This window comes from Mercenaria mercenaria, chromosome 2, assembly GCF_021730395.1.
Source record: "Mercenaria mercenaria strain notata chromosome 2, MADL_Memer_1, whole genome shotgun sequence".
Taxonomy (NCBI): domain Eukaryota; kingdom Metazoa; phylum Mollusca; class Bivalvia; order Venerida; family Veneridae; genus Mercenaria; species Mercenaria mercenaria.
Genome location: NC_069362.1, coordinates 117,572,332 through 117,598,139, shown reverse-complemented (window position 1 = coordinate 117,598,139; position 25,808 = coordinate 117,572,332). Strand labels below are relative to the sequence as shown.

Sequence of the window (25,808 nt, the reverse complement as noted above, 5' to 3'; positions counted from 1 at the left end):
ACAGTGCAGACCATGATCAGCCTGCACCCACATACAGGCTGATGTTTGTCTGCACTGGTCGAAAAGGCAGAATCACTTGCCGCCAGCAGGCTAAGGATTAAGAGCCCCTAAACTTTTCATTGACCAGAGACTCTCCTGAACTGGAAATTCTCCACTCCCATGTAAACTATAATTAGATGTAAATTCTTTAATGGGTTTTAATGCCATGGTCACTGTCAAACTTTATTAGGTTAAGAGGCAAGCATTAGAAAAAATTTTAAATGGCAAGTTTTCAATATAATTAACTTTTGTTCACAGGTTTGAACACCTAGTCAATGGCTTTAGGATCAAATGTTGAATACGCTTGCTTTAATCTATATTAGGAAACAAATAACAAATGAAATAAATTGTGAGGACATTTAATTAATTCCATGGAACTAATTCTTTAAACTAGACAGCAAAAATAATAACAGTTTCTACTTTTGACTGTTCATGACAGCCTTCCAATTTACATTCCATAAACAGAATCTGTGACCATCGTAAATATAACCATTTTAATAAAATTATAATTTCTGAATCAACTATTTATAAAAGGATTTTGCTTAAAGGGGCTGGACTCCAGATTTCTGGCTAAAAATGATCTTTCTTTTAAGCTGAAGTCTGGTCTACCATAAACATTTATAGAACACAAGTTTTTGTTTCTAACCTATTTTAAAAATTAATGCTAGATCACAAAAAAAGATGTCTAAGTCAAACTAGGTTGCTTTGGCGAAAAAAAACTTTCCATCTTGGCCAATACACCAGAGGAGTAAGTACAGTCCATAAATTAAACAAACGTGTTTGTAAACATGGACGGATCCAAACGGAAGGGGAAGAAGCATTTATAGAAATATTTCAATGGCAAAATACGATATATATTGTAGCCCTGACCAACCTATAAACCGGGCCAGTCTATTTTATATGTACAACAACACGGTTGACCCATTTAAACAAGTTGTACATAAATGACTGATTATATAAATATTTATAATTAAAGGTGGTAAATCAGATTTTGGTCAACTATTGGATTGTTCAAATCTTTAACAACTGATCATTTACACTTATTTGTGTTCACTAAGCTACATGCTGTTTTAAAACTTGCCTTTTGTTTCAGGTAGTTGAAATATCCCAATATTTATCAAATGCAAATGTAAAGCTAGAAATTATATTTAAATCAAAAGAAATAGTCCACTTTTTAAGTACTTTAATATTAAAGGGAGCTAATTATAAAATTTCATAAACAATAAAACATATATTTCTAATAGGGATCTAACTCTATGTAATGGGTCTGTTTATTCCTTAAATATTTCTCTAACAGAATATATGAAAACTAAGTTTCAAATCCTTTTTTGAAACAAAGCAGTAATTTCCTGATCTCTTTCTTTTTTGTCACACTATCTGGAGGTCAGCCCCTTTAATTTTCTTCCTGAATACTGTATTTACTACAATTGATATTACATTCCATAGAGAGCAATGAAAGCCACTTTTTAAGTTTAAAAAAAACCTCTTAGCATTTGGTTCTTTTTTTTTGGTATCTATTTTCTATTCAATTCTCTTCAATAACTTCCAAATCTGATATTGGCTTAATGAAGTTTTTTGTGTTGTCACTATCAATGGATACTCTTTTGAGATTAAATGAATTCTAGATGTTTTTTGTATCGGATGATCATTCATATGAAATTATTTTGAATTCTGCACATACATTTCAGAGAAATTTTTTTTTTCAATTATTCATGTTATGAATATCCGTAGTTTAGAAATAAATGACACATAGTCACATTGTATACCAAGGGTTGAAATCTCAGTCGGGAATTTCAAAAATAGGTAAGTTCTCCGATATTTCTTACTGCCTCAACTAAAACTTGAAAAATTTGTGTTCAAAGTTACATAATAAGTATTTGTTTTTTCCCCCCAGATCAATCAAATTTAGATCAAATTTATATTCACGGCAATGGATAAAGGCAGAGAACCAAGCCTTGGAAAGTATATGATGAATTGGTAATAAATGTTGCTGTAACAGAAGTCAGAAAGTCCCAAAAGTGGTATTATGCTTTAAATACTATGGGTTATAACTCATGTTTTTAGGCAACCTGACTGTAACTTGTTAGGCAGCATTTCCCTAAACTAAAAAGAAATATTTCTATCAAGTTTTATTTAAATTTTAACCCTTACAATGCTGAATACAATTGAGTCTGCCTTTGCGACCAGTGTAGATCATGATCAGCCTGCACATCTGTACAGCCTGATCATGATCTGCACTGTTTGCCATTTAGTCAGTATCTTTTTGGTAAACACCCCTTTTAACAGTTAATGGTACTATCCAAATTGAAAGATGGACAAGTTCATTAAAGAAATTTAGCAGGGTAAAGGTTAAATCTTATATATTGCTCTGGATAGATGTACAGAGGAAAGGTCAGACAAACTGTTAGAAAAGCTGCTAAGTAAAAACTATTTCACATTTCTTTTTGTGGGGGATAATATATATAAACTAAAAGGATTCCTATTATCTACTAACAGACAAATTTGTTCCACTGAAACATAATTATTATAAGATTAATTTTGTATGAACTGCAGAAGGAAATGCCCCAAAAGTTATAATAATGCTGCTAAATGATAATGAGCTGCTTTTCTGATGACATCTGCATGTAGTCAGGGGTTCGGCCCTTGGTTGATGCCGCAGTTCTCGCTGCTAAATAGAATGCCTGAGAAGCACATTCCAATGCTAAATAAAATAAACTATGTACAACATTATAAAGAAGAACTTGCTTACATATGGAAAGGAAATATAACATAAATATGAAGAAAAATTCTGAGTTCACAAGAAATTAATAACAGCGTTTGACTGGCTAATTAACCATGAATAATAAGTGCAATACATGGATCTAGCTATCATATTCTGTTGTCTAATTCACATGAAATCAGAAAAAAAATATCATTTCTTAAGTATGTACTTACCACTTAGCCAACCTGACAAGTGGATTTCTGTAACCTAGCGACAAACCCATTATGGTATAGCCGTAGTTGTGCCAGTCAACCACCATCTTGCTTCCTCTCAGCCAGCAAACTATCCACACAACCAGGAATGTTGGAATGCATGGAGGATTCTGAAATAAAATACTAGTATCATCCAACACAAAATGTAATTAACATACTTTAACCTTCACCCTGTTAAATTTCTAAAATGGACTGCTCCATCATTCAGTTTGGTCAATACCATTTATTGTTAGAAGGGATTTTCACTGAAAATGTACTGACTGAATAGCGAACAGTGCTGACCATGGTCACTGGTCGCAAAGGCAGAATCACTTGCCGTACAGCAGGCTAAAGGTTAAAGGGTAAAATACTCATTAGGCAAAGGATGTAAATATTGCTCAATGTGCTGATAGATTTCAGTGAAGGTCAGACTATGCTGAAATCACACAGGAATTTTGTTTTTTGCTGGGTTCAACATCACACTGACACAATCATACATCATATGGCGACTTTCCAGCTTTTGATGCTGGAGGAATTCACATGGTGACCCTATGTGCATTATTTCATCATGGGTGGGCACCTGGGTAAACCACAGACCTTCCATAAGCCAGTTTCCCCTCACATGAAGAATTCAATGCCCTGAGCAAGCCCGAACCCACATTTGTGAAGAGCAAGAGATTTGAAGTCAGCAACCTTTAACCACTCTGCCATGGAGGGCCCGAAATAACATATGGAAGAACATGTAATTTGCTGCTTATCATCACTGGTCCTCTACCTTAAATGTGCTCATGTTGACTGGCTTTTTTTTTAATAAAAAATCATTTAGCAATCATTTCTAAGAGATCATAAGAGATCATTTATGTCTTTTTCTTGGATTCAACTGAAAGATTTTAAGAGTTGTTCTTTTCAGTTTCTATAGCACTGATAGTTCTGCAAGGATCTGCATATTAATGGCTTTTTAATAAATTCCAAATACATTTTATAGCAATCTTTGTGTCTGTAATGGAATTTGAATCCATATTTAATTTATCAAAAAATAAATTTAATCTAACACTTTATTTTAGTTGAAAAAGGGGCATGACTTTCTGACACATGCCATGAGACAGATAAAGTTTTGTCAGTAGTTCCAGAGAAACAAGATTTTTTGGGGCATACTTCTAATAACATAAAAAGTAGGAAATAGTAAGAATTTTTAGAGATGCTGGACAGACTGTAGTAAACAGTTTGTCTTGAACTCCTAAACACCACAGTTAATTCGTAAGAATATTTACTTGTATTTTAATTTTTCAATGCAAATCATGTATAATTACCATCACAAATATACAACATTATTCTACCCTTACGAAAATGAAATATGGAAACAAGCTGGCATTAAGCTGCAAGGTAACTGTCAATGATCTGGCAACAGTCTGTCAAAAAAAAAAGGTAACTGGAAATAATCTGACTCCTATATGGGAACAAACTTCCAAGAAAAAAAGTTTAGCTGAAAATAATATGGACACTATTTCCATATTATTTCCAGTTTCTGGGAATAATCTGCAAACATTATGACAATAAACTGGCTCATAACAATCAGCATGTAAACACACTGACAATATTGTCAGCTTGTTTCCAGTGTCTAGAAGAAATCTGGCAGGAAAATGGCAAGAAACTGGAAATAAAAAACATAATTTCTATAATCGAATTGAATGAGTACTGAGATACAAGCTTGCATACAAAAACTTAAGCAAAAAATGCTATTTGGAAAAAGGGGCTTAATTTTGGAAAAAAGTATAGTTATGGGACCTGCTTAGTACATGTCAGGTCATGACATTGAACAAGTGTGTAATTAGTTTCAATCTATAATTTTGTAAAAAAAAACAACATAGGGGCATGTCCAATAACTTCTATTCTTTGAATAATCGAGATAAAAATTACATAAGTGACAATATTGTATGGATTGGCTGTCTGTCTGACAGTACATTGGATATAAATTTACTCAGAGCAGATTCTGACAATGCACTGGCTACACAATGGCAATACACTGGCAATATACCCATCTTAGCAATTTTCACAGCAGAACAAATATTACAAGACACCTTATCAAAATGGCCAAGTGTTGCATTTTTCCCTCAAAAACTATTTTCAGTTTTCAATAGTTTTCCAGCACTGATGGGCACATTGTAAAGGTACTTTTTCATTATTTTACAGTTACTTGTTTTCATTGTAACACAGATTCTGTCCGCAACAAGTATTTTTGCTAAACAGATACAGAAATTTTAAAAGTCATGTATTTTCGCTACCCTGTAAAATTAAACTTGCAGATTTACCATAATCTTTGTCAAATTTCCTTTGGTTTCAATATTATATTATTGATAACTGAAATATTGCAAATCTGAATTTGTATTAAAATTGAGTCACAAGCAAATGAAGGTTTTAAGTCACATTAAAATTCATATTTTAAACATTAATAAGGATAAATAGAAAAAAATATATACTGACACTAAACTGGAAACAAACTTCCCATACACTGACAATGCTATGACAATACAATGGTAATAAAGACAATTTTCCTAGGGGGAAATAAAAAAAATTAGTAACACTGAGTAGTAAGCGATATATTGGGATACTAGTCCATCTTTAGTTCAGTAGGTAGAGCGTTGATCTACGGAACATGGGGTCGCGAGTTCTATCTTAGGACAGGGCTTATGTTCTCCATGACTATTTGATAAATGACATTGTGTCTGAAATCATTAGTCATCCACCTCTGATTCATGTGGGGAAGTTGGCAGTTACTTACAGAGAACAGGTTTATACTGGTACAGAATTCAGGAACACTGGTTAGGTTAACTGCCCCCTGTTACATGACTGAAATACTGTTGAAAACCAGCATTAAACCCAAAACAAACAAACAAAACTAGTCCATCTGCCACACTAATGTATACCCACTGTTACATGACTGAAATACTGTTGAAAAACGACGTTAAAACCCAAAACAAAAAAACAGTCATGTATAAGTGCTCATAACTTTGTACTGCATAAAGAAATTTAGTTAAAACTTTAAATAATGATTCCAGTTTGCTAAAGTGTTTCTCTTGTCCATGTAAGAGAGCCTGGCATGTTGTGACTGACTATACACTGACAATACAATGACAACACACTGGCAATATGCCAGTGTGTTGTTAGAAAAATATTTCCAGTTGACTGGCTGTGCACTGACAATACAAGGACAACAGACTGGAAAGTCCAAAAAGCCGCTTGTTGTCAGTTGTGTATCCAGTGTGTTGCCAGATTGACACTGCATACCAGTTTGTTGCCAGATTGTTGTCAGTGTTTATTTCCAGATACCTCTATATAATTTAGCTCCTTCAAATAGTTTTATATGAAAAATCAATGAAATTTTGTTAAAACGTCATTACAAACATCACTGACAACAAACTGTATATAAACTGACAGCAGACTGGAAGTTAAATTTTACAGCTGGTTTTCAGGTCTGGAAATCAGCTGACAAGCACATGGACACATGATGGTTATTAAGTGGCAACACACTGGATCAGTTTATTGTCAGCTCTGAAAATAGGCTGGCAAGTAACTGGATTTTAGAGTATTATTGACTGGAAACACACTGGACATAAACTGACCACACACTGACAATAGGGAAGGTTTTTCATAAGGGTAGGGCCGGTATTTAAACTGAATTGCTTCATCAACAGATTTAATATTTCTATTTAATTTAGTACTTCTAATAAGCTGGAACCTGCCTAACTCAACCTTTCTAGGCCTTATTGTAGAAGTTCAATTATCATTTGCAATATAACTGAATACTATATATTGTACATTGGTAGTATGAACAATAATGATACAACTGTTGTGTGTTTGGGAGTGGGCGAGGCACATATAATACATGATATAAAGAGTTGCTGCTTGCCACACATCTTTTTAACGGAATAAATCATGTCCAAAAAAGGCATATGTCTTAAACTTTTATTTAATAAAAGAATTTTACCAAACCTATACATGGGTATGTCCCCCAGGTGACAGTTAAATCCAGTGATGATGTTGTAATAAATAAAACATTTAACTGCTGACCTGTAAAGTAGTGTATTAGCCTTGATTGTGAAAAACTGTATTTTTTTTAAAGCACTGCTAATAATTATCTTCTCAAAGAAAAAAGAGAAGAATGATTTAGTCACACGAAACAAACTATTAACAGATTTTCTCATTAAGCAAGCAAGCCCAATACATAAATTCACAGTATGTCAAACATTTTTCCTTTAATGGTGTTCAGATGAAAAAAATACCAATAATTAAATCAGCTTTGTTGTGGAATGTCATTTCATTTACTGCCAGTTCATGACACACTCTGGTTCATTGCTCTGGAGTTCATGACACACTAGTTCATTGCTCTCTGCGACACATGTAACTCCCTCACTGAGGCAGAAATTGTCAGTTCATCCTTCCTTAAAGGTCTACCTCTTTATGACCTTTACTGAGGTCATCCACTCCTAATGTACTAGTGTTCTACTAAAATGACCTAATATGACCTCCATAAACCCTCCCCCACTGACCTCTTCACCTCTGTGTAACCCTAAATGAACCCAACACTGAGTTTTGACTCTTAAATCCTTCTGATAAAAAGTCAGTAGCTCAATGACTCTGTAATGTGTTTTGCCGACAAGTCTATTTCATTAGATAATGGCACATTCCCCATGGTTCTGAATATCTGCTCCGTAATTATTTTCCAATGAACAGTAAAGATGGAAGAAAATTACTATACCATTTGGTAGGGGTGGTAGGATGTAAACTGTGAATTGTTTCTTTTAATGAAATTTCATCCACATTCTTCTGAAAGGGGAAAGTGGGGTTGTAATATGATATCTCAAAGGGCTGTATTTCAACTATGTTCTAAAATAACCAGAATATATGTTAAAGTAAGACAACATTTTCCTAAGACCCTTAATACAAAAGTGCAGCAATCCACTGACATACTTTTCTTAGGCCTAAAAACAAATTGTTTGTTTCAGGTCACCCAACCTACCCTAAACATTTGCCGCGACCCTGAATGTTTAAATGTATAAATATATTTATATATATACACACACACACATATACTGAAAGTCAAAATCAGTTAGAAATGTAAGTCTCTAAAATTATTAAAACCTCCTATGCACAACTATAAGATTGAAGATGGACTGGTAATTAGGGAATTTAGAAATATTCACTGTTTTAAAGCTTCTCTTTTTGTTAAAACCCTTATCATGCTGGACTCGACTGATTTTGCCTTTGAAACCAGTGTAGATCATGATCAGCCTGCACATCCATGCAGTCTGATACTGATCTGCACTGTTCGCCATTCAGTCAATATCTTTTTGGTAAGCACCCCTTTTTACATTTAATGGTACTGTCCAAATTGGAAGATGGACAAGTTCATTATAGAAATTCAGCAGGATAAAGGTGAAGAATGTTGAAATATCTCAATATCTATCTAAGGAAGTAAGTACATATGTACACCAAAAGACAAACAAATGTACAGGTTGGAAAAATGATCAAAGGAAACTGTTGAGTGGATCTCTTCAGTTTTGCTAATATTTTTATGGACTTTGCCATATCATTTAACAACTAGAGATGCTTTTGAGAAAAGCGCATGTCTCCCACAACTGCCCCTATGAAAAATGTTAGTTTCTCTAGATGTTTTAGATGAGTGGATCCAATTAGATGGTTTGGATGAGTGGATCCAATCAGTAATTCAAGGGCCATAAATCAAAAGTGCCTGAGCGGATTTGGCTAGTTATCAAACTTGGGTAAGGTCTTATGGCCAAACACATTTTGTTCAAGTTTGGTGAAGTTCGGATGAGAAATGTTTGACTTAGAGAGCGGACAAGAGTAAACAGACGGATTTTTTTGGTAATTCAAGGGCCGTAACTCAAAAATGCCTGGACCGATTTGGCTAGTTATCAAACTTGGCTGAGGTTTCATGGTCCAACACATTTTGTTCAAGTTTGGTGAAGATCGGATGAGAAATGTTCGACTTACAGTGCGGACAAGAGTAAAAAGGCTGATTTTTTGATAATTCAAGGGCCGTAACTCCAAAATGCCTGGACCGATTTGGCTAGTTATCGAACTTGGCCGAGGTCTCATGGTCAAACACATTTTGTTCAAGTTTGGTGAAGATCGGATGAGAAATGTTTGATTAAGAGTGCGGACATGAGTAAAAAGGCCAATTTTTCAATAATTCAAGGGCCGTAACTCCAAAATGCCTGGACCGATTTGGCTATTTATATAACTTGGCCGAGGTCTCATGGTCAAACACATTTTGTTTAAGTTTGGTGAAGATTGGATGAGAAATATTCAAATTAGAGTGCGGACAAGAGTAAAAAGACCGATTTTTGGTAATTCAAGGGCCATAACTCCAAGACGCCTGGACCGATTTGGCTAGTTATCTAACTTGGCCGAGGTCTTATGGTCAAACACATTTTGTTCAAGTTTGGTGAAAATCGGATGAGAAATGTTCGACTTAAAGTGCGGACAAGCTTTGTGACAGACACACAGACACACACACAGACTGTAGTAAATCAATATGTCTCCCACACCACTGTGTGGTGGGAGACATAACTATGGAAAATATAAGAGAAGCTGGTCGCCAAAAATTATTAATTTCAACTCTTCAAAGATGGTAAGGTACCCATTTGTGTGTGGCACATGTCCTTGGAGGAAAATGTCCGGATCCTGGTACCCATCAGTCCCAAAAATTCCAAATTTAATACCATTTTTGATAATTCTAACCACTTGTTATAGCATATAAATCATTTCACATTTATTTTTTAGAATTACAACAACACATTTTATTAGTGCCCATTTGAACAAACTTTCGAGAGGACTATTTCAAATGATGCTACAGACCAAATTTGATAATTCTCCCTCAGGTGGTTCATGAGAAGTTGTTTAAAGGTTTTTAATTTTTTAGCTCTGGCACCAAGGTAGATCATTTGAACAAGAGATCACAGAGTGATCTTGGTACCCACCATTGAGCCATTTTTGAATGTTCCAAATTTCAAGACTAGATCAAGGTCAAAATCAAGGTCAAAGTTCATTTCGGTACACAAAATTGTGCATGTGGTCCATGCATTTGGTCCAAATTTGAAGCTGTAGCTTGAGAAATGTGAAAGTAGATCACTAGATCAATTTCAAGGTCAAAGTTCATTTCTGTACACAAAACTATGCAAGTGCTTCAAATTTGAAGCTGTAGCTTGAGAAATGTGAAAGTAGATCACTAGATCAATTTCAAGGTCAAAGTTCATTTCTGTACACAAAACTATGCAAGTGCTTCAAATTTGAAGGCTGTAGCTTGAGAAATGTGAAAGTAGGTACTAGGTAAAAATCAAGGTCAAATTTCAATTCAGAACACAAAACTATGCATGTGGTCCAAATTTGAAGCCTGTAGCTTGAGAAATGTGAAAGTAGGTCACTAGGTCAATCTCAAGGTCAAAGTTCATTTCGGTACACAAAACTATGCATGTGTTCCAAATCTGAAGGCTGTAGCTTAAGAATTGTGGAAGTAGGTCACTAGGTCAAAATCAAGGTCAAATTTCAATTCTGAACACAAAACTATGCATGTGGTCCAAATTTGAAGCCTGTACCTTCAAAAATTTGAAAGTAGGTCACTAGGTCAATGTCAAGGTCAAAGTTTATTTCTGTACACAAACCTATGCATGTGGTCTAAATTTGAAGGCTGTAGCTACAGAAATCAGAAAGTAGGTCACTAGGTCAATCTCAAGGTCAAAGTTCATTTCGGTATACAAAACTATGCACATGGTCAAAATTTGAAGGCAGTAGTTTGAGAAATGTGAAAGTAGGTCATTAGGTCAAAATCAAGGTCAAATTTCATTTCGGAACACAAAACTATGCATGTGGTCCAAATTAAATGTGAAAGTAGGTCACTAGGTCAATGTCAAGGTCAAAGTTTATGTCGGCACACAAACCTATGCATGTGGTCCAAATTTGAAGGCTGTAGCTACAGAAATGTGAAAGTAGGTCACTTGATCAAGATCAAGGTCAACTCATGTCAAGGTTCATCTAGCCACTCAAAACTACATTATACATAAGGTCCAAATTTGAATGTTGTAGGTTATGACAAGAAGATTTTCAATGTTTTTCCCTATATGTCTATATAATTAAACCATGTGACCCCGGGGCGGGGCCATATTTGACCCTAGGGAAATAATTTGGACAATCTTGGTAGATTACTGCTAGATGATGCTACATACCAAATATCATAGTCCTAGGCCCTGTGGTTTTGGACAAGAAGATTTTCAAAGTTTTTCCCTATATAAATCTATGTAAATTATAACAAGAGGACCATGATGGTCCTGAATCGCTCACCTCTTCCCACATGACCCAGTTTTGAGTATGAAGTCGTTTTTTCTATTATCTGACATAGTGACCTAGTTTTTGAGCTCAAGTGACCCAGTTATGAACTTGACCTAGATATTATCAAGATAAAAATTCTGACCAATTTTCATGAAGATCCATTGAAAAATATGGTCTCTAGAGAGGTCACAAGGTTTTTCTATTATTTGACCTATTGACCTAGTTTTCGAAGGTACGTGTCCCTGTTTTTAACTTTACCTAGATATCATCAAGGTAAACATTCTAACTAATTTTCATGAAGATCTCATGAAAATTATGGCCTCTAGAGAGGTCACAAGGTTTTTCTATTTTTATACCTACTGGCCTAGTTTTTGACCGCACGTGACCCAGTTTCGAAACTGACCTATATATCATTAAGGTGAACATTCAGATCAATTTTCATGAAGATCCATTGAAAAATATGGCCTCTAGAGAGGTCAAAAGATTTTAATAATTTTAGACCTAATGACCTAGTTTTTGACCGCAGTTGACCCAGTTTCAAACTTGACCTAGATATCATCAAGATGAACATTCAGACCAACTTTCATACAGATCCCATGAAAAGTGTTGCCTCTAGAGAGGTCACAAGGTTTTTTAATTATTTGACCTACTGACCTACATTTTTATGGCACGTGACCCCGTTTCAAACTTGACCTAGATATCATCAAGGTGAACATTCTGACCAATTTTTATGGAGATCCATTCACAAGTATGGCCTCTAGAGAAGTCACAAGGTTTTTCTATTTTAAGACCTACTGACCTAGTTTTTCACCGCACATGACACTGTTTCGAACTTGGCCTAGATATCATCAAGATGAACATTCAGACCAATTTTCATACAGATCCCATAAAAAATATGGCCTTTAGAGAGGTCACAAGGTTTTTCTATTATTTGACCTATTGACCTAGTTTTTGACAGCAGGTGACCCACTTTCCAACTTGACCTAGATATCATCAAGATGGACATTCAGACTAACTTTCATACAGATCCCATGAAAAATATGGCCTCTAGAGAGGTCACAAGGTTTTTCTATTATTTGACCTACTGACCTAGTTTTTGACAGCATGTGACCCACTTTCGAACTTGATCTAGATATCATCAAGATGAACATTCTGACCAATTTTCATGAAGATCTCATGAAATATATGGCCTCTAGAGAGGTCACAAGATTTTTCTATTTTTAGACCTAATGACCTAGTTTTTGATCGCACGCGACCCAGTTTCGAACCTGACCTAGATATCATCAAGATGAACATTCAGACCAATTTTTATACAGATCCCATGAAATATATGGCCTCTAGAGAGGTCACAAGGTTTTTCTATTTTTAGACTTACTGACCTAGTTTTTGACCGCACGCGACCCAGTTTCGAACTTGACCTAGATATCATCAAGATGAACATTCAGACCAATTTTCATACAGATCCCATGAAAAATATGGCCTTTAGAGAGGTCACAAAGTTTTTCTATTATTTGACCTACTGACCTAGTTTTTGACGGCACATGATCCAGTTTCGTTCTTGACCTAGATATCATCAAGATGAACGTTCTGACCCATTTTCATGAGGATCTTGTGAAATATATGGCCTCTAGAGAGGTCACAAAGTTTTCCTATTTTTAGACCTACTGACCTAGTTTTTGACGGCACGTGACCCAGTTTCGAACTTGACCTAGATATCATCAAGGTGAACATTCTGACCAATTTTCATGAAGATCTTCTAAACTATATGGCCTCTAGAGAGGTCACAAGGTTTTTCTATTTTTAGACCTACTGACCTAGTTTTTGACGGCATGTGACCCAGTTTCAAAACTGACCTAGATATCATCAAGATGAACATTCTGACCAACTTTCATAAAGATCCCATGAAAAATGTGACCTCTAGAGTGGTCACAAGCAAAAGTTTACGGACGAACGGACGCATGGACGGACGACGGACGACGGACACCGCGCGATCACAAAAGCTCACCTTGTCACTTTGTGACAGGTGAGCTAAAAATAAACAAAGGGCCATAACTCACTCAAAAATTGTTGAACCAGTCTGATTTTCAGGGGACACAACTAGGGTATCAATACATCATTCTGACAAAGTTTGGTCAAAATCCCCCCAGTAGTTTCTGAGGAGATACGGTAATGAGAAATTGTTAGCGGATGGAAGAATGGAAGGTTGGACGGACCACAGATGCAGACTGATTTGAATAGCCCACAATCTGATGATGGTAGGCTAAAAAGACTTTCATGCCAGGATGATACTTACTATGTTTGCTGTAATTCTGATCAATAGTTTCAAATGAGAAGATGCCTAAGTAAACAAGAGCTGTCACAAATGGTGACAAATGCCCCGCAGCGCCTTGACCTTTGACCTGGTGACCTTGACCTTTGACCTGGTGACCCCAAAGTCAGTAGGGGTCGTGAACTCAGTTAGTACTATCAGCATGTGAATTTTGAAGGTCCTGGGTGCAGTGGTTCGCGAGTAAAGTGCCTTCATGCAAAAAGTTAACGTTGTGACGAACGAACTAACGAACGGACGGACAGTTGAAAACTAATATGCCTCCCTTCGGGGGCATAAAAATATTTACCTAGGACACAGATCACAGACCATTCACCTTTACTATACAAGTAAAAGCTCACCCAGAATAAAATTTAGGTGAACAAAATTGTTATGAAATATTTAATTATATTAAAAGGAAGTAATTCTGAAGAAAATACACTAAACAAGAATTTGTAACAGAGTTACCAACGTCCCCGCTTAAGGACATTTTTCACAAAACATACTGCATGACAATACGGCATCTTGGCATGAACAAAAAATAACAAGAGTGCCAAAATGTCACAACATACACCTGTCATGAAGATGTTACAGTAAAACATATTTTGTATAAGTTTGGTAGACAGTATAAAGCCAAAACAATGACATATCCAATTCTAATAACCAGTTTAGAAAGTTTCAAGAATAAGCTATTTATAGTAGAAACAAAGGGAAGTAAGTTTTGTTTTTCTAAGTCCACAAAAAAAAATCCTTACCAGGTAGCGATAGGTCAAAATACACCTAAAAATTGGATGTAACATGCATGTTGTACTACAGAAAAGTAGTCTCAATTTTTCCCTACGGCCAGTAATAAAAAAGTTACAATATAAGCTATTTATAGTAACAACAAAGGGAAGTAATTCTAAATTAAGGACATGGTTCTTGCGCATGACACTCTGTCTCATGATGGTGAACAACTGCGCCAAGTTACATCAAAATCCCTCCATGCATGAAGTAGAAATGTTCCGGACAAAGTCATTCTTGTATCTGACCTTTGGCTTCTCAAGTGTGACCTTGACCTTAGAGCTAGGGGTCTGGATCTTGCGTCACGTTGTCTCATTATGGGGAACATTAATTTTGTACCAAGTAATTTCAAAATCCCTTGATGAATGGTAGAGTTATAAACCGGACACGAAACAGACCCCATTAACCTTTGACTTCTAAGTGTGACCTTGACCTTGGAGCTAGGGGTCTAGGTCTTGCGCACGACACATTGTTGCGTTATGGTAAACGTTTACCCTATGACAGAGCTAGGGGTCTGGATCTTGCGCATGACACGTTGTCTCATTATGGGGAACATTAATTTTGTACCAAGTAATTTCAAAATCCCTTGATGAATGGTAGAGTTATAAACCGGACACGAAACAGACCCTGTTAACCACTGACCTCTAAGTGTGACCTTGACCTTGGAGCTTGGGGTCTGGGTCTTGTGCATGACATGTTGTCTCATTATGGTGAACATTTATGCCAAGTTGATTCAAAATCCCTTCATGGATGGCAGAGTTATGGACCAGACATAAAACAGACCCTGTTAACTTTAAGTGTGACCTTGACCTTGTAGGTAGGGGTCTAATCTTGCGCATAACATGTCGTCTTATCATGGGGAAAATTTCAAAATCCCTTTATGGATGACAGAGTTATGGACTGTACACAAAGTGTGATAGACAGAAGGAAGGATGGATGGATGGAAGGACGCAGCCTATTTCTAATTGTCCCACCTTTTTTTTTCGAAAAAGGCGGGGGACAAAAATTTCTTAATTGGGTCCATCTAGAGCTACAATATGGATGAAAGCAAGGCTGCCACTACCTCTTTTCTCAATATTTCAACCAATCTTACACTGTACAGGAAGTCAATCCATCAGGTTTTACAGCAGCACCACTAGTGTAGTAACTGATTGGTTGGAACCAGACACAGTAGAGAGCACTCAAAACATGTATTAACATTCAGATTTGAATATCTTTGAAGTTTTGAAGTTATTCCATCCCTTTTTGTTTAGCTTATTAAATTTTTCATTGATAACCCCAATCAGACACACAATTACTTGCCCAGCTTGTCAACTCATGCTTTCTAAGGTCAGTCTCTGTTCAAGGAGAAAAATAAGGTGTAGTCTCAGGCAATATACAGAACACATGCTTGAACTTCCTGGTTGCTTATATAAACTTTTTTTCTAAACCTTTCCTATAAACTCATACAAATAGTAACTCATCTCAATTTTAATTAACATCAAAGAGTTTTAACATCATGTCTTGGCCACCCACAGACATGAAAATTAGATGAGGTTAACTGGAGTTAAGAAGTATTTTGACTTCTGTGATACATGAAACTGTTTCATAAACATGATAAGCTATGACGCACTATAAAGCACTACATATAAAGGAAGTAGGCATGGTCCTTGCCTTGCCCCTCAGCTAATAGAGTGCTGACCTGGTTGTGATACACATTAATTTAATGACGGTATTCAATTTTGTCAAAGTAAAAAGAACAAAAGCATTTCAAATGGAAACAATGTTTTGACTCATACAAAAAGTAATTGTTCCCTCCTTGCAATGACATAGTTTTTCCTTGTAACAATTTCTTCTTAAAATGTACAACTTAATTCAAAATCATAAACAAAATGAAAACAAATTGCTGGAATGAAAGGCAATAACAAGGGTAATGGCCTGCATGTGAACCTATGCCTGGTACTGATCCACACAAACTTGAAATTAAAAGCCAACAAGTATACAGTTTTGAAAAAGTATTTTTATAAACTTTGTGGCACAGACAGACAGATAAATGGACAATATGAAGTTCATGTCTTGCAATAGGTTCAAGCAGTAATATTCCAGTAATGTGAAGCAAATTCGGCACTCCACTATATGGAAAATTTGTTTATAAGACGAAAATACCTTGGCATTGCAGTACTGCATACCAGTTATCATTTGAAATTTTACCTTTTCTGCCGAAACAGGTATTTAATAATGAAAAGTACCAAAAATGTGAATTTTACTTCCTAGTTGCAGTTACATTATATGAAAAAACACCACCATGAAATAAAAAAAAAAAAAAGATAGTCTTCCATAAAAATAATGATTTCAAAGTATTAGGTATCATAGATATTATATTTATTTCATTCATTTTAGCATCTTGGAAACTGAAACTGAATAATTTGATTAAACGCCTATTTTTATACAATGATATATTCAATGGCATTGTACATAATAATAATAATAATAATATTATAACAATATTGACAATGACAATAATAACAATAACAGCCTTATTGTAACAAACAGTCATGACCGCACCCCTCCTCTTGAGGTCATTTTACCCCTATTGCGATGCTTAAAGCATCACAATGGTGCCATCATATACTTTTTAAGAATGAAATACTACACACTACCCTACCCATAGACCCTAACCAACAAGTGTGTTTAATTAAACAAACCTTAGAAATATAAATGTTGAAATGTAAAACCTTTTACAAAAATTTAAGAACTATCACCTGCTGTTTTCGCATAATAAACAGTTATCAAAAAATTTAAAAGTCAATCTTGGGTCTTTCTGAGATTAACTGCAACATAAGCAGGCAACAGCATGTTTAAGAGACTTGATCCTTTTTTAAATTATTAAATCAGGGAGTCAGTGGCGCAGTGGTTAGCAGATAGGACCTACAACGCCAGCGGTCTGGGTTTGATTTCCTGTCGCAGCTGATATCCTGACTAGTGTTCAGTGCTGGGTGATTTACTTAAATTGGTACTGTTTCCAGCAGTATTGGCCTAGACTGGATGCTGGGGAGGTAAATATGACGCCTGCTGTGGGCTCAGCTGGAAATAAGTTGTTCCATCCATTCCAGGTGGGGACTTTCGTCAACTACCCACGTACAACAAGAAACTTTACCTAAGAGATATTACCGGTATAAAATCCCAGTCAGGAGTTCTTAGGAGATTATTTTCATAGAACATTATGATTTGGCACCAGGACGCTTTCATAATATTATATTTCCTTCATATCCAGACACAACATCAATGTTGACTCACCCCTGGTGTTTTAAAATAACTCATCTACCCATACTAGCATGTAAAGAAATGAAAACTCAACAATACGAGGGGCGTTCAATAAATACCCGGAAAAGTGCTCTCAATTCTTCATGTATCATCAAAAATAAATGAAAATGCTGCAGAATGTAGACTAGGGATTACTGAGTTGATATGTCAAAATTAAATTGTCTTTGGATAAATAATAAGTAAATGCGAGTCCCCATGGCAACGTCATGTGACGTCACCCGGCCCAATTTTTTCTCTTTTTCTATTTTACATGCCCTAAAACATTACTTGCCACTTACCTAATTTTCAAGCTACCTTTTCTTAAATTGGGTGAATATTGATATGAAAAGTAAGCGTTACGCCAATAACGTCAAATTATAAATGTGACATCATGAAAATATTTGGCAGGCATATTAAGTTGGTCGTCGCTTGAAAATCAGTGTTGAACGGAGATGTGAGATAACATTTTGTGTTTTGAATTGAAAATCAAGGAAAGAGACAAATGCTATGCTGAAAAAGGTTTAAGGAATGCCCTGAAGAAAACAAAAATTTATTAGTGCGAAGTGACGTTTAAAAGTGGTCAGGAGAATATTGCTGACGACTTGTGTTGCAGACATGAAAAATAACGTTCAGTCACATTTAATGAATTAAAGAGCTCCTTGATAGGGCATCATTTCAGTGTCCAATTTCTTCAATACGACAGGAACATCATATGAACAGTATTTATTTATTCTTAGGAAGGTGTAGAATGCATTTAATGGTGATAAACATTGAATCAATGGTAATCACGAGTAGTATTGATTAATTGAGTGTGATATGACAGCATCATAATGACGGTGGGTCACTTTTGAGGTGATGGCGTTGCCTAGGAGACGACAAATAAATATTGTGCATGTTCTGAAATCTGTAATTTAGGTATTTTAATTCAGTATGTTCATATCCGTCATATTTTCAAATTTTAGCAAAATGAGACTAGAAATAAAGAAATGGGAGCACTTTTCCGGGTATTTATTGAACGCCCCTCGTACGAAGGAAAGAAAAATCTAGATTTACCTGTATAAGTATGTTTCCAGACTTCGGCAACAACAGCAAGGATATTCCAAGTGTTACAGATTGCCAAATTACTTTGATCACATACAGCAAGAGTTTTGGAAAGCCTGAAATGTAATTTTGTAGACAATTATTTTTTTTAACACAGTATATTCTTAATGAATCTTTACCATTAGCAGCAATGAGTAAACTGGCATACATAATTATTATCTCATATATATATTGAATCTCATATTTTGTGCATGTGCTTAGACAACAAAGTACAAAGGACAAATTTGAACCTCATTTGTGACCTTGACCACCTACCTTTATGCTATGTTTAAAGTCAATATATTGAATTGTAATAACGTTATGCTCCGGACATGAAATATGAGGGACAAATTTAACCGCTGAGCTATAATTTTGTGACCTTGACCCTTGACTTAACAGTCTGGTTCACTGCTTCGCACACTTATCTATATGCCAAGTTTGAATGATTATTGAATTCTGCTCCGGACGTTAAATATGATGTACAGACAGATTAACAGACACTCACATCATAAAATAATACATCCATTTTTCCAAACAGGGCAAATTTTATAAAAAAGAAAAGCACTTAAAATTCCAACCTTTAAAAATTCCTGGTACTTCCTGCAACTGATGAACATCCACATTTTTGTTATTCTTCAAGTCTGCCTGAATCTCTGACCCTGAAATTTATAACACTATATAATAATTATGTAAGCTGTATTCCAACACAATGGGTTTGAAAATGCAGTGATTCCAAATGTTCAACGGATTACAGTCTTTTCCAAACCTAATTGTTATGGTCCAGTTATGTAGCATGCCTATTGATCACATGCAGTTACTATTATGCAGTATGATCCCAGAGCAATACCAATGTTCTGCACGACAACTTGCAGGCTTGAAAATATTACATGCTCCACCATTAATTCAATTATTATGGTTTCGTGGTAATAAGTCCGATAAGAGTGCTACATAAAAGTCCTTCAAACATATCTGGGAAATATCTATATATACGTCACACCTGTCAAAGGTTAGATTGTGCAAAGCACTAGAACGCGAGTCCTGTAAGCATATGGTGGTTCAGAATTTTTTTTTAATTCCAGATTGGCTATGTATGTTCTGTGGTGATTTCCACAAGTGTCTTTCAATTATCTGACCAGAATTTTCATTAGTTATGTAAGAAATTGTTTGGTGTTAATAAATTTACAGTAGATCAGCTACAACAAAGCTTTGGTTTGGTGCTAAAGATATAAACTTCTGCAGTGATATAGTAGGTTTATAGACCAATTCCAACAGCCTTGCTGTTGGGTTAACCACTTCCAACAGCCTTGCCGTTGGGTTAACTCTTTAGTGGTGTGATTAGTGTTTGCCTATGGATTGCCTAATGATGAAAGACAATCACACAACCTGAGACGTATGCAGTAAAATATTTTAATCAACAAATAAATGTAACATCATAAATCTCTGAGAAAATGTGTCACTTTTGACAATTTGCAATTTGATTTGCTAATTTTCTATTGATTTATCCCATTGCATTGATTACAGTCCTCTGTGCTCATTTTTTTATTTTGTTATTTGGGTTTAATGACTGTAAACAACTTGTATATTTACATTTGACATTTTTTTTTGCAAAACTGTTACGGGTTTATATACAGTTATCGATATTTAGCTAAATGTTAAATAATTACAGTTGATATTCCTGGGACTTGTTCAACAAACATTTGTTATCATACCGCCATACCTACCTCCATATCCAACAATGTCTACATCAAAACCACATTTGAGAAATGACATTGCATGATACTGCATCCTGGGGCTCCTTCCAATATCACCCAAAACAACAATGCAAACACTTCTCTTCCCTGCAACAAAATAATTTAGCAGGACGTACAGAGCAAAGACAGTCGGAGGCAGCATCAGGAATATTGTCCCAACAATCAACATTTTGATTATTTTACTTATTCAGTATCCCAGATATGCATCAGTTATTTCTAAACTGAAAGTACAAATCTTCTGTTGACATGTGTCAAGATTTCACTTCCGCCTCTTGCATCATCGAGAAAAAACGATCTTCGCGAATCAGACGCTCATTGAATTGGTGAATAAGATTTAATGAGCGTCAATTGGATACAGATTTTTTATGTTTGATTATTTTTCAGAGAGCTCTAAAATTATATTTTCGATATATTTACTCACCGAAATGACATGGCAAGATGCGGTTTGAAGGTCTATGATGTGATGATTACTTACAAGGTCCGAGTATGATGGACAAAGATGATACAGACCCTGACAGTGACATGAACAGTGTTGCTGCTGGAGGTAGCAGTACAGAACAAAAGGTAAGAAAATTTTATGCCTGAGTTAATAGTATAGAGTAAATAGTGTATGAACTGACCATTCATCAGTTCATCCTACATTTCTATGAACTCAATTAACTTGGTGAACCTTGGGAATCGGAGGCGAAGTGGTAAGCAGGTTGGTCTGCAAATCCTAGGTAGTACTAGTCTGCGGGTTCTGCAGTCAGTCTGGCTTCGAATTCCCGTCGCAGCTAATATCCCGACTAGTGCTGAGTGATTTAAACGGGTACTGTTTCCAACAGTATCAGCCTAGACTGGATGCTGGGGAAGTAAATATGACACCTGCTGTGGGCTCGGCTGGAAGTAAGTTGTTCCATTCCAGGTGGGGAATTTCGTCAACTATATATATATATACCCACATTATACAAGAAGTTTTACCTTTTGAAACTCATACATTTCCATCCAGTTAAAATAAAACTAATTGGTATATTTCTTTTACATGAAGTGGACATAATTATACACATATTTTTTCATGACTTTCTTGTCCAGTGATTATTTTTGTGAGATTATTTTTGTTTTATTACCCTTTTTGAAAGACCATGCATTTAACTGAAAGAAACTGGCATGGTTTCTGTCGTCAACATGCATATTGTCAGGACTTTCAAGTCGTCCGTTGTCCGTCAACATTTGCCTTGTGAACACTCTAGACATGCTAGAGGCCACAGTTATGACCCAAGCTATATGACACTTGGTCAGAATGTTTGTCTTGATGATCTCTAGGCCAAGTTCGAAACTGGGTCATGTGGATTCAAAAACTAGGTCACTAGGTCAAATCAAAGGAAAAGCTTGAGAACACTCTAGCGGCCACAGTTGTGACTCAATCTTATGAAACTTGCTCAGAATATTTGTCTTGATGATCTCTAGGTCGAGTTTGAAACTGGGTCATATGGGATCAAAAACTAGGTCAGTAGGCCAGATCATGGGAAAAGCTTGTGAACACTCGCACAGTTGTGATCCAATCTTTATAAAACTTAGTCAGAATTTTGTCTTAATGATTTCTAGGTCAAGTTTGAATCGGGGTCATGTGGAGTCAAAATCTAGGTCACTAGGTCAAATCAAAGGAAAAGCTTGTGAACACTCTAGAGGCCACAATTTTGACTCAATCTTTATGACTCTTAGTCAGAATGTTTGTCTTCATGATCTCTAGGTCAAGTTTGAATCTGGGTCATGTGGGATCAAAAACTAGGTCAGTAGGCCAGATCAAAGGAAAAGCTTGTGAACACTCTAGAAGCCACAATTATGACCCAATATTTATGAAACTTGGTCAGAATAATTGTCTTGATGATTTCTAGATCAAGTTCAAATCTGGGTCATGTGGGTCAAAAACTAGGCCAGTAGGCCAAATCAAAGGAAAAGTGTGTGAACTCTCTAGAGGCCACAGTTTTATCTCAATCTTTATGAGATTTTGTCAGAATGGTTGTCCTGATGATCTCTAGGTCAAATATGAATCTGGGTCATGTTGGATCAAAAAGTAGGTAAGTAGGCCAGATCAAATGAAAAGCTTGTGAACACTCTAAAGGCCACAATTGTGACCCACCATTTATGAAACTTTGTCAGAATGTTTGTCATGATGACAAAGGTTTGTCTAGGTCAAGTGCAAAACTGGGTCATGTGGGTTCAAAAACTAGGTCAGTAGGGAAAGCTTGTGAACACTCTAGAGGCCATAGTTGTGACTCAATCTTTATGAAACTTGGTCAGAATGTTTGTCTTGATGATCTCTAGGTCCAGTCTTAATCTAGGTCATTTGGGGTCAAAAACTAGGTCACATCGTCAAATCAAAGGAAAAGTTTTTGAATACTCTAAAGGCAGAAGTTGTGACTCAGTCTATATGAAACTTGGTTAGAATGTTTTGATGATCTTTAGGTTAAATTCGAAACTGGGCCATTTGGGGTCAAAAACTAGGTCAGTAGGCCTCATAAACTCTGGTGAGCGATATAGGGCCATCATGGCCCTCTTGTTTTTCTTACACATCAGGAGCAAGCCTGGGATGGGAATCCGGAATCATCCACAAGCCCATCCGGGGTATTGAGATTCTAGCTTATGGCAGTTGTACTTGTACACATTAGTTAAAAAATGCCAGAAAAGATTTTTGCTATTGGAATATTAAAGACATACACTGAATGAAAGTTCTTATGCCCCCTCAGTACATTTTGAAATATCTTTCATTTTGTTACAAATAGTATATTTATAAAATTTCTGACATTTTATGAGCATTATATGTTTGAAATAACATGTTCAATGAAAGTGGATGAGTGCTTCATTCATTTTGCAAGCTTGACCTAATTTCAAAAAGTGAAAAAAAAGTTATGAACAAACAGAGGAATTTTGTGAAAAATTAGGAAAATCATAACAAAAAGGAAAATTATTTCTTCAACCTGCCATACTAATTTTAATTTGTCTTGATATTTTGTCATATATCAGAAATAATGCCTTTAAGCTACTCTGTATTCTTATAAATGACATATTATTATCATGATATATTTTTCTCATTTTATGAGAAATTTCATAAACATACTAAGTGTACTTGCAGTATGAATGATATTGCAAGAAATATCGAGAATGGGCATTTTTGATTAGAGTAATTAACAATGTTAGAGGGCATTACCATATTTTAACAATAACAAAAACGTTTTAACAGTAACAATAAGGTTTTAACAATAACAAAAATGTTTTAATGTTAAGAAAAAATGGTCATAACAATAACAATAACATTATAGTAATGATAAGGTAATAATAGCTGTTTTGATTAGTATAATTAACAATGCAATGAATTTGCTATGTTTCCCTGAAGCTAGAGAAATTGTAGGGGGATAAATATGAGCCAGAACAGACTGCCATTTATCATATTCATAGAAATATGCTTGTTTATACAGATGTTGCTCAGGTAAACATATTGCTCCATGGCAAACACATTGTAAACATGGTAAACACATTGTAAACATGGCAAACACATTGTAAACATGGCAAACACATTGTAAACATGGTAAACAGAATCTTGTATGAGTTTTAGAAAACATAGTCTGTGTTCAGACCCTATGTATTGTTCACAGCACAGGAAATAACTCCTGAGGGTATTCAGATTTTGTATAATTATGTCCTTTTTCTTCTCAAAACACTGGATAATCAGGGCCAAGAAAGATTAGTCAGAATATATAAGAGAAATTATTCATAAAAAATTAAAAAGACTATCTAGTTAGTAATCAGAGCCAAGAAAGGTTGGTCAGAATATATAAGAGTAATTATTTAAAAAATTTAAAAAGATTATCTAGTCGTCAGTCAGACTAACAGTGTTTTTTAATTTCACTGAGGCAATACTGACCAATATTTTCTTAAATGTAAGATTTAAATGAAAAATATCTTCATTTTATAATTGTTCCCAATTTAAACGATTTACAACACATTTTTCACAACTGTTAAAAAGATGTAATTAAATCTGAATGCAAATGTAATGATATCATTGTACAGTATTTTTGTTTTTCCAACAAAAGCCATACCAGGTTCCTTGTTTCGAGATATCATCATGGAGTCCACGGGGAACTGCAGGACTACAGTTTGTATCCCTTGTGCCTTTCATGCAAACCCATTTAGTGGGAGACAAGGAATCACGTGCTGGAAAGATTAAAGTATCTACAACACACCGCAAACAGAGACTGAAAGAGTTCCAAACAGGAAGGACGACTTGTAGAAATATTGTTGGTAAGCTGTCTTAGATTTTCTGTCAAAATGTTTTAACCCTTACCATGCTAAATTTCTATAATGGACTGGTCCATCTTCCAGTTTGGGCAGTACCATTTATCATCTGAAGGGATGTTTACTGAAAATTTACTGACTGAATAGCGAACAGTGCAGACCATGATCAGACTGCACGGATGTGCAGGCTGATCTTGGTCTACACTGGTCGCAAAGGCAGAAACAATCGTGTCCAGCATGGTAAGGGTTAAATAATATTGATGGCTTTATTTTTGTAAGTGTGGAGTGGAAACATGTATTGAGTCTGTTAGTGAAACCACAGGTATATGGCATGTTGTCAAGTCAAATTCTGCTACCCAGCTTCCCAGCTGCTACCCGCGCCGGCCGTCTCCCCTACTATACAAACCTCACTGATATACTGAAATAACACTACAAAGGTGTTCATAAATATGAGTCAAAAATAAATTTTTCTGAAAATGTTTCTGTTGCAGAAATGAGATGTTTTATTGTGGTTGAACTTCTCTTTGTTGTCATTTCATGAAGAAAGGTCATGGCAGTTGTAGGGTATGGGAGTGGGGTAGTAGCTGGGGGTTGGGGTGGCTGTTTCCGACTTTGTCACACATAAAATACCTTTAGATGAAATTAGCCAGGGATTCCAGTCTTACAATTTCTAAATTTTTTCGAACTGGAAATTGACAATATCAGAAACTCGATGAATGCCTATTAACACTAATTAGTGTAAATTAAGTGGAATCTTTAATGCATAGATATTAGGTATGATTTCGTCTGACAAAGCACAAATATTATCAACGGCTTCCCAGGCTAGATGAAACTGAACAGTCACAGACTTTTTAACTCGATGCAGATTTTTGTTGAATTTTGCTATGTTTACTGTATTGATACTAAGAATAAGAATAATGCGGTAATAATTCTACTGGATTCTAACAGAATGATAGGAGTGTTGTTCGTGATATCAACTCAGCTTTGAAACTTCTGTT

General features: G+C 35.6%; 2 protein-coding genes across 3 annotated transcripts in view; one reads left to right on the top strand and one right to left on the bottom strand.

Annotated features, from left to right (window-relative positions):
• LOC123565050 (chitobiosyldiphosphodolichol beta-mannosyltransferase-like) overlaps nucleotides 1-20,835 on the bottom strand; it is a 51,883-nt gene extending 31,048 nt beyond the window's left edge. Inside the window, exons 1-4 of the mRNA XM_045359050.2 lie at nucleotides 20,509-20,835; nucleotides 19,366-19,446; nucleotides 18,761-18,864; nucleotides 2,974-3,122 (exon numbers count right to left, since the gene is read on the bottom strand). Coding sequence (XP_045214985.2) covers nucleotides 2,974-3,122; nucleotides 18,761-18,864; nucleotides 19,366-19,446; nucleotides 20,509-20,707 — 533 coding nt within the window. The 5' untranslated portion in view covers nucleotides 20,708-20,835. The remainder of the gene's footprint in view (nucleotides 1-2,973; nucleotides 3,123-18,760; nucleotides 18,865-19,365; nucleotides 19,447-20,508) is intronic.
• A 46-nt stretch (nucleotides 20,836-20,881) lies between these two features.
• LOC123565051 (ankyrin repeat domain-containing protein 54-like) overlaps nucleotides 20,882-25,808 on the top strand; it is a 46,824-nt gene continuing 41,897 nt past the window's right edge. Inside the window, exons 1-2 of one of the 2 annotated variants that reach the window (XM_045359053.2) lie at nucleotides 20,882-21,102; nucleotides 24,609-24,816. In XM_045359053.2, coding sequence (XP_045214988.2) covers nucleotides 21,025-21,102; nucleotides 24,609-24,816 — 286 coding nt within the window. In that variant the 5' untranslated portion in view covers nucleotides 20,882-21,024. The remainder of the gene's footprint in view (nucleotides 21,103-24,608; nucleotides 24,817-25,808) is intronic. The other variant, XM_045359052.2, reaches the window with a different exon arrangement.